Source organism: Acanthisitta chloris, unplaced genomic scaffold (assembly GCF_000695815.1).
Source record: "Acanthisitta chloris isolate BGI_N310 unplaced genomic scaffold, ASM69581v1 scaffold35014, whole genome shotgun sequence".
In the NCBI taxonomy this organism is placed as follows: domain Eukaryota; kingdom Metazoa; phylum Chordata; class Aves; order Passeriformes; family Acanthisittidae; genus Acanthisitta; species Acanthisitta chloris.
The window spans coordinates 6,858-21,774 of NW_008671601.1; the positions used below are offsets into that span (position 1 = coordinate 6,858).

The window sequence follows — 14,917 nt, forward strand, 5'->3', positions numbered from 1 at the left end:
AAAGCAATGATAAAATACTAACTAAAGCCACCTTCTATTTATAAGACCTCCTTTAAAAAACACCAAAAAAAAAAAGCATATAAAGACTATGACTCCAAAAAAAATCAAATCTAAATAGTATTTTAAATAAAGTGTCAGGGATGAAGTTCTGATTAAAATACATTGTTATATCAGCTCTGGCATAGAGCATTTATATGACTGGGGAATCTGAGGTTTAAATCTGCAGAGTTTATAGTCTTGGCTAAGCCTAAGGAGGCTGTTACAGCTGATAATTGTTATAATAAACCTTCTAATTGTTACCAGTAATGTAGCAAGAAGGAATTAGGCAGCACACCTGTGTACCTGCCAGTGAAGCTCTCTGTTACCTCGGCTGGACACAGACTGCAGCTTTCAGGGATCAGCAATACTGGGTTGAAGCTGCTGTTAGTGATTCTTTGCCATGTTATATATTTCAAACTACCTATTTGTCTAGAAAAGCAAGTGGAATTTATTTTTATTAATGATAAATATTGAAATTAGACATGCACAAGATATTGCCATTAAAGTTTTTAATTATTTAGCTGTCTGAATTGCTTTCAGACTTCTTGGCCTCTGCTCTTGTGAGCATGTTCTCTAAGTTTCATCAGTGTATATGGTTGATAGACATGGGTATAAAGATAATGGGTTTTTATAAACATCTATAGGGATAAATGTAGTTTCTTGTGCAGTTCCTGCCTTTTACTTGTCTAATGACAAGTTTTTAGAGTAAAAATCCAATAGTTTGGCTCTCCTGTGTCAGGTAAAACTGCAAGTGATAGGAGCAGGGTTTGTGTTACAGGATTGTTAACTGTGCTGCCTGCTCTGAAATGTGCTGCAGCATGTCAATATGCATGAAAGAAACTCACTGAATTTTATTGAAGTGATTTATGACTGTTCCTCTAAAACGCTGACATGTTCTGATACAAAGCTGAAGGTATGACAACATTTGTATGGATTTTGTGGTTTCAGAAGCCCTTTAGGTCTGACTTTGTGCCAGGAACATCACCCACCCTTTCTACTTGCTGGCACTTCAGCCCTTCAGCAGGTAGTGATGATTTTTATGATCAGCAGAAGGAGGAGAGGAGCTTGTCCCCATGTCACCTGGTTCTCCTGAGTTAGCTGTAGACTGGGGAAGTCCCGTCCTACCTGTGAAACCTGCAAATGGGATTGATTTCCTCTGCAAATATTTGCCTATGATCAGGTTACTGGATCGGAGCCTCTACTTCCTCCAGTGTATAAAGGAAATAAATAAGGCTTAACATCTTTGCCATGATTATGTTTTCAAAGGCTATTTAGGAAAAAATCTTTAACTTTGGCTGACCTCGGTACAACGTCATTGGGTGAAGCTGTAGGGAACAGTTGGTTTCTGTGCAAGCACAGTCTTTATTTTGGCTGGCAGTCTGTTAACTCTGATAAGTGGGTAAGTGCATGCCAAGCAAAGTCAGGCATATCCTGAGAATCTGCTTTGCCTGTACAAAGAAAGTAGCCCAAGAAACAGCTTTGTGGGCTAGTAAACTAAAAAACCACTGAACTTAGAGATGACCAATTCTGGACCTTGAGGAGTTTAAAAGGACCCTGTCAGGTGTTTTGTTCATCACCATCCCATATCTGGATGTAGAGTTGTCCTGCTTTAGTGAGAATGGTGCTCTGGCTCTGTTGGAACTGCCTTGATCACAGCAAGCTGCTGCTGCTTTCCCTAACCTCTCCAGGGAAAAACAAAAACAGCTCTTGTTCCTTGTGAATACCTTCTGGTGGCTGTGTGCTCCAGCCTCCTTGAGCAACAGCAGAATGACACTGGGAATTAATGTCATCCTGCCCAAAGGGTGTGTGACAGCCAAGGCACAAGGCTCTGGTGATGATGGTTGGGTGGTGCATCTGTGGGGTAGTTTTGGTGTTTGTTTCCTGCAGCAGAAGTGCCTGGAGTTAAACAGGATTTGTTTGCAGTTTCAGGAAAAGAGAAATGCATTGTCAGCTTGGAAGAAACAGACTTTATTATTTTGTCTACGACCTTTACATTCCTAGATGGCTTTACATCCTGTACTGGGAATTGCATTCAAAGGCAGCCTGAATTCAGGTCAAACTTTGCCTACTTGTAGTAGATGGATGTTACCAATAAAAACATTTTATGCACACTGTGCAATTTATTAAAGCTGCTGCTACAAGCAGTGAATTTAGCTTTCCTTTGAACTCACTGACAATGGTAAACTATTCATTGCCTTTATATGAAACACTGTTTTGACAGATTTCTTCAGACGAAGCACAAAAGGAGATGTTCTGTTCTATGAAAATAACTGGAGCCACTGGCAAGAAGCAGCGACACTGCAACAAACAAGGGAAGTGCTTCCAGGGTATCAAAACATGCTGCTGAGCTGAAGTTTGCAGCTGCATTCTCCAATGTACCATGGGATGCATCAAATCCAAGGCTGCCTTTCAAGGGTCAAACGCTATCCAGGATGAAAGGATTGGGGAAGGCAATGGAGCATGCACTGGGGAGAAGTCCTCACTGATAGCAGTGAAGGTGGATGAGAGAGGTCCCTCGAGCACTCTGGTGCTGGACTATGCGCACAGGCTGTCCCGGGAGATCCTGGACCAGGCAGTGAAGCAGTGGGCAGTGACTGAGAGCAAGTACAGCGACATCCCCTTCATCGAGAGCGATGTGCCCTGAGCTAGGGGCTGGCCCCACAGCCTGGCCTGGCTGCTGCACAGTCTGTCCCTGCCACTAGTGCACAGAGAGTCAGATCAGCTGTGATTTGGGCACAGCTCCACTGTATGGGTGTGTTTGTGAGGAGAGGCTGGAAAAATTTGGCTTTCAACCTATGTTGCTAACAAACTAACTGGATCACAGTAGAATCTGTTCATCAAGTGTCATTTGCTGTCAGCCATACGTTGAGTATATTCTGTGTTTGTACGTGTTGGATGTGACTAAAATTTAGTGTTAAAAAGAGGATGAGAAGAATGTGGCTGTCCTGCAGCTGTCCCAGCACTGCCACAGAGGCTCCAGCGACACTGAACAATGAAGTGTGGATTATTTCCATATACTGCATAAAAGATCAGTGGCCTGTCTGCAGGTGAGAAGAACTCTCTGTGCTTGGTAAATTTGTCTGTGTTTTGCTAAAGTGAAACCAAGGTCTGCATGTAGCAAAGGTAACTGCTGTCATCAGTTTTACTTTGGATTCTTTGATCTGACTAAATCTGTATACCACAAATTAATGAAGATGATGAGAAGTGTTTTACAAAACCAGGTAGTATTCAGGGAACTGTATGGCTGATGATACTATTCAGCTTCCATGCCGCAGTGAACTAGTGAGGAACATTGACAGTATTGACAAACAGTGCATTATAATCAACAGATGCTTCTGTAAACACATGATAGCTAGTCTCTAAATCTTGCAGTAAGATAGGTTAATGACATCTGATCACTGTGTTCAGACCAAAGCTGTTTGGGGTTTTATTGGTTTGGGGTCTTTTTTTTCATGTTGGGGTGCTGGTTTGGGGGATTTGGTTGGGTTGCTTTGCTGTACCCCAGATAGGTGTGCAAAAACTACTGATGCTAACTAGCAACATGAACCTTCAAAGGTGTGGCAGTGTTGTAGGACACTCTCTGAAGTATCACCCTTGGGACAGGACATCTTCCCTCAGCTTCTGTAGGCTCTCGCTTACCCGTCGGTAAGTCTGTAAGGCAACGCTGCAGGAGCCCAAACCCTGAGCAGTGCACTGTATGCACTGAGTTAGTGACTAAGCCTTAGGCCCAATGCTCAAGGGCTACATTGTTCCCCCATTTTATCTAGTTTGCATCCACACACTGCACCTCCTTCCCCAAGACTCACAGCCTGACCCGCTGTACCTGTAACGAGCATTTGAGGAAATTGAGGAAAGGGATGAATTAATTGTATCCATCTCAAAGGTACATTGTTGCCGATTTTATACAAAGTGAAGGCCTTGTAGCAGCTTGGGCTTTGACCACCTGTCTGTTCCTTTTTCTGTGATGGCCAGTTTAAAAGACATAATTCTTTTTCCTTTCCATTTTATAGAGAAATGCTTTCCATACTGGCAAAAGCTGATACTATTTTTGAAAGGTACATGTAGTTCTAGTAAATGATAAAAAGCAGGATTTTTCAAGTAATGGGAAGCAAGCAGAGAGGGCCATATAAATTTTCATTTTTAGCTTAGACACAGGACAGTCTACGAATTGAGCTGTTTTCCAAATGTTGTGACACAAACTTAGTTATCTGAAATTCACCTATATGGGGAAGTGGTTTTATCAAGAGTGGTGAAAAATGCTTCTTTGTGGCACAGCACGAGGCTGCCATTAACTCTCAGTGACCAGACTGGACTCTGCTACTCAGACTGTTCTCAGGCTTTTGCTGAAAAAGGGAACAGAATTGGCTTATGCTGTAACATCCTCTTTGAAGTAACATAGTCATCTTCAAAGCCATATGCAGAGTGGGACTAAGGCATTATAGCTCACTTAAATTCTACTGCTAACAGTGATGTTCCTTGAAGTTTTGCAACATATAAAACATTAGATCCTATCCTATCCTATCCTATGTTTGCTCTATCAAAAAACCCTCCATATATTATGGTGTTAGAAAGCAAAGCCAAAACACTGATCAGGTCAGTACATACAAATTGGATACTGCTTAAACACAGTATTAAAAAAGATTCCGTATAGCTAAAATAAAGCATTATTGCAAAAAAAAAAAATAAAAAAAAGGCCAACCTTTCTAACATGAGTCTTCACTCAAGAACATGAACACTGCTAAACAGAGTAGTTAACAAAGCCCAAACTCCACAGCCATTCTTGGCCAGGGAGGTGAACAGCAGATACAAACCTGAACTTGCTTTCAGCGTGCATTTAGGTTTGTCTGCCTTGACCCTGGTACAAACACCCTGGTGGCTGCCACGGGGAGTTAGGTGTTGCAGTGCTTGCTGTTCCCATGTCTCAAGTCCTTTCTTTGGCTGTAGCCTTAGCATCTGACACTCTTCAGGAATATCAGATGCACTTCTGAAAGCAGCTTCTCTGCTGGCAGGCTGCCCCTGCACCGTCCAGGCAGGATCATAAACCAGCCTGAAGTTACATCTGATAAATACTCAGAATTTCCCCAAAGGAGAAAGTTACCCAGGTGTAATTAAACATGCTTCCATTTGGAGTGCCTGCTGTGTGGGATGGCTGCAGTGCTGGCCTGGAGAGCAGCAACTCCCACCTGCTGCTTGGTGGGTCCAACCGGTCACTTACCTGCCTTGTCTGCCATCGTTAGTGCTTGAAGATTATAACAGCTCCAGTATGGCCTGAAGTGCAATTCCAGCTGGTTTATGATACTTTCCTTGACACTGGCACTTCAGGAGAAGCATGCAGCTAATGGAAAGCAAACAAGCTTGCAAACAAGAGGGACAGCTTCTCACCAGGAAAATCAGCTCTTTTACAAGACACTGTCCTTATAAATAATGCACTTACCCTTAATAAAACAGAAATAAAATCTGCTCAGTACTACAGGCTGGTGAGGGACCAAAGGAGCTCTCTTTCCAGAGTTCTGCTGTGTACTTAATAGGCACAATGCTAATACATAATAAAAATAAAGACTTCTTTACCTAAATGAAATGACATCTGTTTACTTATGATTAGGTTACGGTAAGCTGTGCCACAGCTTTATAAAGCCACTTAGGGTGGATTTCCAGCTAAGTTGCCATTGATTCTTTGACTTGATTTTGAGTAATAAAGGCACTTCAGTTTGGGACTGGCATATTCTGCAAAACTGTTTACTTCTGGTTAGGAGTTATAAATACATTTGCTTTATATTTTCTCCAGGAAACATAAGGTTAGTCTGAGTGGATATGATGTGACTGGCTTGATATTCTAACAATGGTTCAAAACACATTAACTGCAGCACAACTTTTACTCCAGAAATGTCAATTTTACAGACACATCAGTATTCCCAAATAAAACACAGTACAATATATTTTTACAATATTTTTTTGTGGAAAATATTTTCTTGTGGACCAAATAAAATTCAACTTACCATCTGCTTGTATGCCTTTTATTTGATAAAAATGCACAGCCTGGACAAGATCTTTTTACCATGAGTTTGAGATAATCCTGTTCACACCAAGTTCGGAAGCAACTGAACATGCAAGTCAAAGTTTATTAATTCAGAAGTGTATTTCTGCTAAAACCATATTAGTCCTTTACAGTTAGAGAAGGCATGATCCCTGCTCCCTGGGGATTACTGTGTTTTTCATTAAATAGAGCCTCTGGAGACTGTTCCTTTTGTACAAAAGTACTGAAATTAACCAACCTTTTAAAAAATAAATTCAAAACAGCCATTGTTTAATGATCTAAAATGTATAAAAATTTAAAAAAATAAGGGCAGAGGTTTACACTTCTTACAGAACAAGCTTGAGGTAGAAATATAAGTCATATTTTCAGAATTACCCTAAAGGTATTCATGAACTCTCTCAAATACTTCTGAAAATAAACTCAAGGACAGTCTCATAACAAATATGTACATGGTAACATTCTCTCACAGCTGAAATTTTAGCTATTTTATCTCAAAAGATTCTAGTGACAAATCAAGGTACTATTTTTTCCTGATTTTGCTCTCATTTGCTCACCTCTAATTCTTTGAAAGTCACTCTGGTAGTTCACCTTGATGCCTGACTTTCCTGCACTTTGTTTCCAGGCAACAGCTCCTACAAAGGAAGGAGCCTTAAGCCGCTGTAGGTAATAAAAACTGCCCAGTGTTCAAAACTCTGTAATGGTTCTGCTGTAGCTCTTTCTGATTCCTTGTTGCTGGTTACTGACTGTGTTATTTGAACAAAAATTTTCTTCCTTTAGGCTCAGTGCTTGATCTTCAGAGAAGCCAAAATTTGTGTTTGTGACCTGCTTATAATTGTGAAATAAGAGAGAAGAAATACTGCTCCATGACTTGATGAACCATACAAAAACATGCAGGAACTCTGCTGAGGAAGGATTGTTAGTTTAGATTACTCAACTATGTGTTGAGTACACAATAGAAAATCATTATACTTTTATCAAGGGCCTCTGATTATGCCCTGTAACTTCATGTATTACCAGTCTCAGAACCCTTTAATGCACAAGAAATGTGCTGCTTGGTGTTCACAGGAAGGGCTGAAGCAGTTTTGAGACCAAGAAAAACTAGCAATTTCTTTAAAATCATGAAAAACTAATTCTTAGTCATCAGACTTAATGGCATTTTAAAAACCAGGCTATACAAGCAAACAGAAGTGTGCTCAAGGCTCTGGCAATATTATGACATTTGAAACAATGTCTCCATCACATACCAAGGCTGAATGACCAAATGTTAAATCAACAGAACAGTTTCTTGCTCTCAGACTAATAATGTATCAGTCTGAGCTTTTATTTAAAAGGCTATTTAACACCATGGATTCTGTCTTGCATTTTCCTTTGTGGTTCTGGCTGTTTTAAAGCTTTAGGTATATTTTATTTTCATTGTATGGAGGAAGAATCTAAGGCACAATCCCAATTTAACAGATCAGTGAGAGAGCCCAGAACACAAAGGTCTCTTACTTCTTACTTATTAGGTCATCCCTTAACTATGCTCTCTCCCCAGAGGCTCCTCCTAAACTAAAAGTTGATGCAAAGAAAATAAATGTTAATCATTGTGTAAAGCAGTAAAAATAACAATTTGCCTTGAAGTGATTTTTTCCCATTATTAAGCAGAGATACCATTATTGTGTCATTATAGAGAATGTTCCTGAATGCAACAAAAATAGCCTTGTGAATTTCAGGCTACCTAAAAGAGTCTTGTCAAACATTATCATACTACTATTCACTTTTATATCATAAATTAAACAGATACATAAGATGTCAATAGGTTTGATCTTTACAACTTGAGCTCATCGTTTCCCAGTGGCTTAAAACAGTTGTCCACAAACTCATCACTGACTTCTTCTAGAGCAGCTGGCTTCCATCTGGGGGCCTGGTCTTTGTCAATCAGCACTGGCAGGTGGAATAGAAAAACACCAGAGTTACTTGTGAACTCCCGCCAATTAAAATGACTTCAGATTGCATCCAGACAGATCACTTCAGTCATTACATGGGGGAGAACAATCAATGAGCTCTGGAGAAAACACAGTGTTTGAAATGTGAATCTGGGAAGAGTGTATGATGCTCCTTTTGGACAAAGGCTTTTACACCTCTGGGCAAAATCTGACTCTCTGGAGACTATAGGAAATGACTCAGAGTGGTGTTAAATGCCTACAGCTAATTTAAACACACCATGTAAAGTAATAATGAAATAATTCATGGGGAAGGAGTAAAGCAGAGTATCTGTGGGGGAAACCCAAGAACATTTATTTGTAAATGCTGACAGACCCTGCAGACCTCTGTAGATTGAACTGTGACAGTTTGTATAATCTTAGTACATAGACTTTACACTGTACCCTGGGAAATAAATGATTGAAGTCATATATAACATATTACTGAACATAATACATGCATTACTGACGTCATCAGTGAATGAATCACATGTAAAAGTGTAACAGGGAAATATCAATTCCTAAAAAACACTCCTTGTGTCACAGGAATGTGGAAGGCATGTCAGTAAGAACAGCTGCACTAGCAAACAATAAGACACAATTTTACACATATTTATGCATAAAAATGACCAATATGAATGGAATTCCAGACCATCCTTCCAGGCACCTTTCAGGCTTCAAGATGCTATCAGAAATGTGAAATTTTTACGATTTATAAAAGAACAGCTATATTAACTGTGGCTCTCCAGGATGCAATGACTACCCAACACCCCCCCAGAACACACATTCTCTTCAGGTGAGTGATACCAGCAACTGACTTGGAGATGCACTTGTGTCCTGGGAGACCTCCTGACCAACACAGCCCACAGCATATAAGAGAGGACAGGCAGGAGGAGGAAGCACATGTCAAATTCCTCTGCTGAGAGCAGACTTGGTTTGTTAGTTTTCTGGGGAAGGGTTAAGAGCAGGGTGGCTCTAAGGGTACATGGACACAAGCAGAGACCAGCTACTCTGAAGAATAACAGCTATTCTTCTGGTAAGTTGTCATGTCTTTCGAACCAGACTTGGCTAAACTAGAAATACCCAGGATGAAAAATATGTTGGGGATGGAATTTTAAGTTCAGTGACAAGAATGCCTACCTAAAGATTGTGGCTTATCAAAAGACAGGTATGGCCTGTCTACCAGTCTGCAGTAGAAAATGTGACCATTACAGAGAGAGAAGCTGCAAAAATAAAATAGTCTTAACTGTTATCCACAAAAGGCAACACTAACTAGGGATCTCTTAAATTAAAGAAGGGGAAAAAAAAGAAGTCCATGTGTGTGCTACTACAGCTTCAACTCTGCCATACAGTAGGAACTGCTCTAGCTAGTGCACTAGTGTCTAATCAAGGTTATCTTTCAGTTTGGATCTGTGGCCAGTTTTACTCTGGTGAATAAACTGAGTGCTCCTAATAGTCTCTCCAATCAAGTCCTTACTCTTATAGGAGTTAAAATATTTGGGCTTTAGTAGCATCATGAAAATCTTCCCTTTTAGCATTTACTTTTGTATATTTTGTGTTTCTCCAGCTTGAGATTGATCACTACAAGAACAGAACAAAAACTCTGAAGACTTCTAAGGTAGGCTAAGGGAAGTTCATTAAGATAAAAGTAACTGAGCACAGATATTGACCTAAGGGTTTGTTCTTGTGTTTTATCTTTTTGTTTTTATTTAATAAAAATCCCAACCTCCTCTACTCAGTAGCAGTGACTTTACCAGACTTCAGTTAGTTGCTTAGATTCATTCAGCACAGTCAAAACACTGATATTTCCAAGCACTTGGATATTTGTTAGCTGCCATGGAATCTCTCCCTACTGCAGGGGTTGGGGTGCCCATCTGCCAGCTGCTAGCACTGCAGGGAAGGCCACAGAAGCTGTACAGAAATAACACTTTGCAGCATCAGCAATATGCTGAAAACCTTCACAATTCCATTTCAAGTGCACATTCCTGCACAGAGAGTTAGGAGGGTAATTGCCCCCTTTGCCTACTGAGATTGTGTTTTACCTGGATGTGTTTGAGCACTGACTGCAAAAATAATCATCTGTCTTAGGCAGTAAGAATTAAAAAACAAAATTCTTGGAAGACCTATGCATTTCTTATTTATTTCTTACAGTATTCTATAAATCAAGGTGAAAAATGGATAGCTATAGTGTTCAAAGCCCACATTTAGCACTATATGGGAAACTGTTGATGAAACAGGATCTGTGTGGTTTATGCTTTAAGGGTTTGGACTTTTCCTTAATCACAAGAATCATGAACAGGGAACACTGTTTGCCACAGCAGATTTTTCAGGTTGAAAGAAAACTAGCTAAAAGAAAAATGAAATTCTGACCTCAGGTCAAAGCAGGTTTAAAAAGCTTTTAAACTACTTGCCTAGACTATTAAAATTATAGTTTGAAGCAGATAACAGCTATTATTAAAACCTGACCTATGGCCATGGCTGCTGAAAAACAATCTTCAACTAAAATTTGACTGTTGTAACTGAACTGTATTTTGTGGTGGATCTTTTTGTGGTAGATAGGGTCAACAGCTGGCTCTGAAATGCTTGTAGTGTAATGCTTTAGTAAAGCAAAAGCTAATACTTAACACTTTATCACTTTTATTCACTATGGTTGAACCTGTGAAGTACTTTATTTTACTACTTCCTATTAAAAAGGATGCTCAGCACACAGCTGGATAATGATTTTTATGGAATTAGACCCAACTACAGAAAATATCTTGAGTCAGATTCTGTACTACTCTTGAACAAGAGAAAGAACTCTAAGGCCAAAAATCTAGGAACAAGATATATGCAGTAAGCAAAGAGCAAAAGTGCTTCAAGAACAATTATTATTAGCAATCCCCTCAGTGCAGCTGCATCTCTGGTGGGTGGGTTTTTCCTTCCCCTGATGTAGTTAAGCTTTTGCTGCATCATCCTGTGTAAGAGAAACTTCCCAACTGCTGTTCTTTGCAGCTTCTTTCTTTGCAAGCAGTTTGTGTACTTCCTGGCCACACTGACAAGGGATTTGCATTTGTACTGTACCTCACCCCCAGATGGTCTAGTGACCTTGTGCTTTACAAGGAGGAATTCAGTTTGGTGTCCCTCTGACTCTCAGACTTTGAGTTTGTCACTTCCCGAATAACTACGTTTCAGCAGTTTATATGCTGATTTAGAACATGTCCTAGGAATAGTCTGTTTAAGAGATCCTTGTGCCCACTACCGACACAATGAAACCCATGTACTTCTCAAGGAGTGTGGTAAATTCTTCACAGGAGTCTCTGCTAAGAAGTGGTAAAGACTAACTAATTAGAATCAGAAATTTTTTCGATGCTGTACAAACCAACTTTGCATGTCTCACCCCAGGCTGTCTTTAACACAGTGTTACTAATAGCCAACACTCAAACTAATATCCATTCCTCAAGGGGATTTCCAACTGCTTTATAAAGACAGATACAAAAAAAGAGGAGGAGGTGATAATACATACTTGAGTATATAACTGTGTGCATTAAAAGCCAGTTCCCTCAACCCAAAGTTTTCCATCCAAATGTCCTGCACTGTAAGCTCCTTGGAAAAAGAAATGCCTGTACTTTATTTCATCTTGTGCTGAATAGTACATAAATAATGGCTACAGTTCCTAACAGATGTGACTTTGGGTGTGACAAACTGCATAGTGAATCAGCACTAGGATCAAGGACAGAATCGAAGTCTGTCCCCTAGATGAACTTGCTGAGCCACTGCTCTACTTTTACCACTACCTATCTTGACCCATACCTTAAAATGCTAAATTAAGTTTACATTTATACTTTTTAACAGTAAGATGTCTAGAGAATTTGGATATGGGGGACAGCAAGTCTTCGTTCTAACAGTTTTCTATGCAAATGGTTGTTCTTGACTTTGAGTCTAAAAGCATCTTACAGCTGGTTGAACCAGCTATGTGGCAACACTAAATCTGGACACACAAATGTAGATGCAGCTACTCATTACTGTCAGCATGACATATATTTTGAGCTTTCCCAATGAAATGGTGAAACCTTTCCATGGTGCTACATTACCAGCTAGATAAACAATGCTAGGAACCTGAGATTACACAAATGGAACAACATGGCTGTTATGCTTTGGAATAAAAACTGGACAGCTGGCAAATGTTCTCTGGGCTGTTGCTACCTGCACTGCTAGTAATCTCCAAAGAAGCACAATAGTGAATTTGCCTATTATTAAGTTTGGGAGATGTTTGTGCTGTGCAAGCTTACCTGCTCGAACCCCTTCATAGAAGTCATGGCCTTTCTGAAAGATTATTAAACAAAGAAAAACTGTAACATGACACATTCTATTTATCCCATCTTTCCCCATCCCACTTCTGTTTGAAATGAAAGTTTGAAACATTCAGTTAAATCCCGCTTGTACTTTTCTCTTCTAGGCATACTTTCTTTTAACTTATTAAAGAGCTCTATATCTCCTTGCTTAAATCATAGACTCACAGAATTTTAGGGGCTGGAATGGACCTTACAGATCATCACATCTCTTAAAATCAGCCTGTTGAACTGCAGCTGCTTAGCCAACTTCCCCAGCGCCAGCCCTCTTTATGTTACATCTGATTTTCTTCTAAAGAGCTGTGCATGATGGGGACTAAGGTGTGTAGGATCAGAAATTCTTCTGAGGAAAGCCAGTCTTCAGGAATTGGGATGTAATCTGCATAACTGGAGCACTTCGCAGTTCAATTAAATCCTCAAAACACCCAATTATTTTTTGATAAAGGTAAATGTAACACTTAAATCCCTAAGGATGCTTCACTAGCAATGGAGCAACAATACTAGTGTCAGGAAAGCTATGGCAAGGATACTGTCAGGCATTACATATCAGAATTTTTACTTCTTGTAAGCATTTGCTTTAAACATCACAAATTATTTAACAGGATGCATAAAAATCTTGTTTTAAAATGTGATAAAACTAATAATAAGGATGCCATGAGGAGGCCTTGTGAGGCATTTGTTCAGGTAATTCAGTTAGCAGCTCTGTTCTACTGGAAGGATCACTTTCTCCCATCTTATCCAAGTACTCAGCCCTGAGTACAAATACTACCAAAATCTCTTGTCTATAAAAAATTCATCATAGCACTCCTGAAAGGCAGTGATAAACAACTATTGCCATCCTGCTGGTGAGAACTCAGGCACTTTAAGTAATTTAAATAGGAAATCTCTTCAGGAACACCAGTTTTCAAATTATGGTCCAGATACAAAACTATTTATCTATTAATGTTCTCATAGTTTTTAACAGAAGTCCTCTGCCACTCCCATCTGACTACTATGTAGTCCCCTTCAGGTTGTATATAACAACATGAAACTGCAAAGAAGTGACAGCCTAACAAACACACGAAAATGATATTGAAAATTAAAGCCTATAAATTTTAAGCCCTTGATGTAATCTGCATAAAACTTTGTGTCTGCTAAGCTGCTCCCCCTCCATGACTGGCAAGAGAGAAGGGTCACTGCTTGCTTACCATGCATGCTTGGCTCAGCCTGTATTCCATCCTGAGTACGTCCTGTAAGCTCATGGAAGCTCCTTCTCTGATCTGTCTGAGAGTCAACTTTAAGGATGTAGGTGACATCTTATTAATAGTCTGGGGAAGACAGTCACATTGTTTTTATTCTCTTCAATTTAGACACATTTGCAAGTCTGTCATTTATGCATCTTAGACTTTGTGAAGTAAATGATGGCACTCTTCTCCCTGAGCTCGCTTGTGTGACACCTATTCCTCTTGCTCCCTCCCACCATGCTGTCACACTAAATGAACTTCCTTGCATAAACTTTCATCAGCAAGATCTCTGGGATGTATGCCATCACTTGTGGAAAGCCTAGAACTCCTAAGGTCACATCATTTGTAATCAAACTACTACCAGCCAGAGAATCTAATGCAGTTTGAAAGCCATTTCCAAACAGAACTTTTTGGGAAGTAAATATGAGTGTTACAAGGAATTATCCTTCATTTCTGAGTATCATATATGCAGTCTGATTTGCTTCTTAGATGCTACAGATATTGTAGCTGATACGAGAACTGTAGAGCATTGAAGTCTTACTTGGTACAACAGAGTAGGTAAGATAATAATAGTGAGATTAGCAAGAAACTTTAAGGGGTTGTGAACATTTGCAAAGACTACACAACATGCAAGGAAGAAAAATGTGGAAGAAATGTTAAAATAAATCAAACATAAATGCGTATTTATCCTGGCTTTGTGCCTGGGATCAACAGATACTGCAGTAATTTAGCCCTACATTGCTCTGCTGATAGGAAGCCTGGAGGTCTTGCCTTCCTTCTTTTGACAGAACTACTGCCTGTAAATATTATGCAACAGACAGGATCTGTTTGAGGCACACAAACAAATGCTGTAAATCTGGCTCTTATGGGAATCCTCTGATTAAGAGCATGCTGGTAAATTGTAGGGGGAAGTGGGGAGAAAGGCAAAAACCTAGTTAAGAAAACAGGACTTAGCTTCAAAGCTTTTGGAGTTGAGGGGAAAAGGAGTTAACTCTTACTGTTGCTCAGCTTTGTTCTTTACTCAAAACAAGACTCTTCCCCTGTAAACCCAACTGAAAGCTCTATATCATTCACAGTACAACAGACATTTCCTGATAATTAGGACATTTTAACCACTACTGAAAAGCAGCAGATGGTAAGATTTGCCTCTTTATGTTATTTGCATTGCAGACATTAGGCTCCTTACCACAGACTGAAATGGCAGGTTTCCAGTCATCAACAGAAACATTTTTTCCTAGCTCCCAATTACTCTTCATCCCTCTCCAGACACCAGCTGATACAGCAGTGACCCATTTTGCCTAGTTAAGCTGGAAAACATGCAATTGCTATAAA

General features: G+C 39.7%; 2 protein-coding genes across 2 annotated transcripts in view; one reads left to right on the forward strand and one right to left on the reverse strand.

Annotated features, from left to right (window-relative positions):
• Window positions 1–2,419: 2,419 nt before the first annotated feature.
• On the forward strand, window positions 2,420–2,683 carry LOC103801737 (chromosome unknown open reading frame, human C2orf88). The gene has a single exon (XM_009074162.1). It carries the CDS (start codon window positions 2,420–2,422, stop codon window positions 2,681–2,683), a length of 264 nt encoding a protein of 87 aa, XP_009072410.1.
• A 5,080-nt stretch (window positions 2,684–7,763) lies between these two features.
• HIBCH (3-hydroxyisobutyryl-CoA hydrolase) overlaps window positions 7,764–14,917 on the reverse strand; it is a gene marked incomplete at its 5' end in the record, with an annotated part of 37,490 nt that continues 30,336 nt past the window's right edge. The window contains 3 exons of the mRNA XM_009074163.1: window positions 7,764–7,996; window positions 12,303–12,336; window positions 13,550–13,669. Of these exons, the coding sequence (XP_009072411.1) occupies window positions 7,881–7,996; window positions 12,303–12,336; window positions 13,550–13,669 (270 nt within the window). The remainder of the gene's footprint in view (window positions 7,997–12,302; window positions 12,337–13,549; window positions 13,670–14,917) is intronic.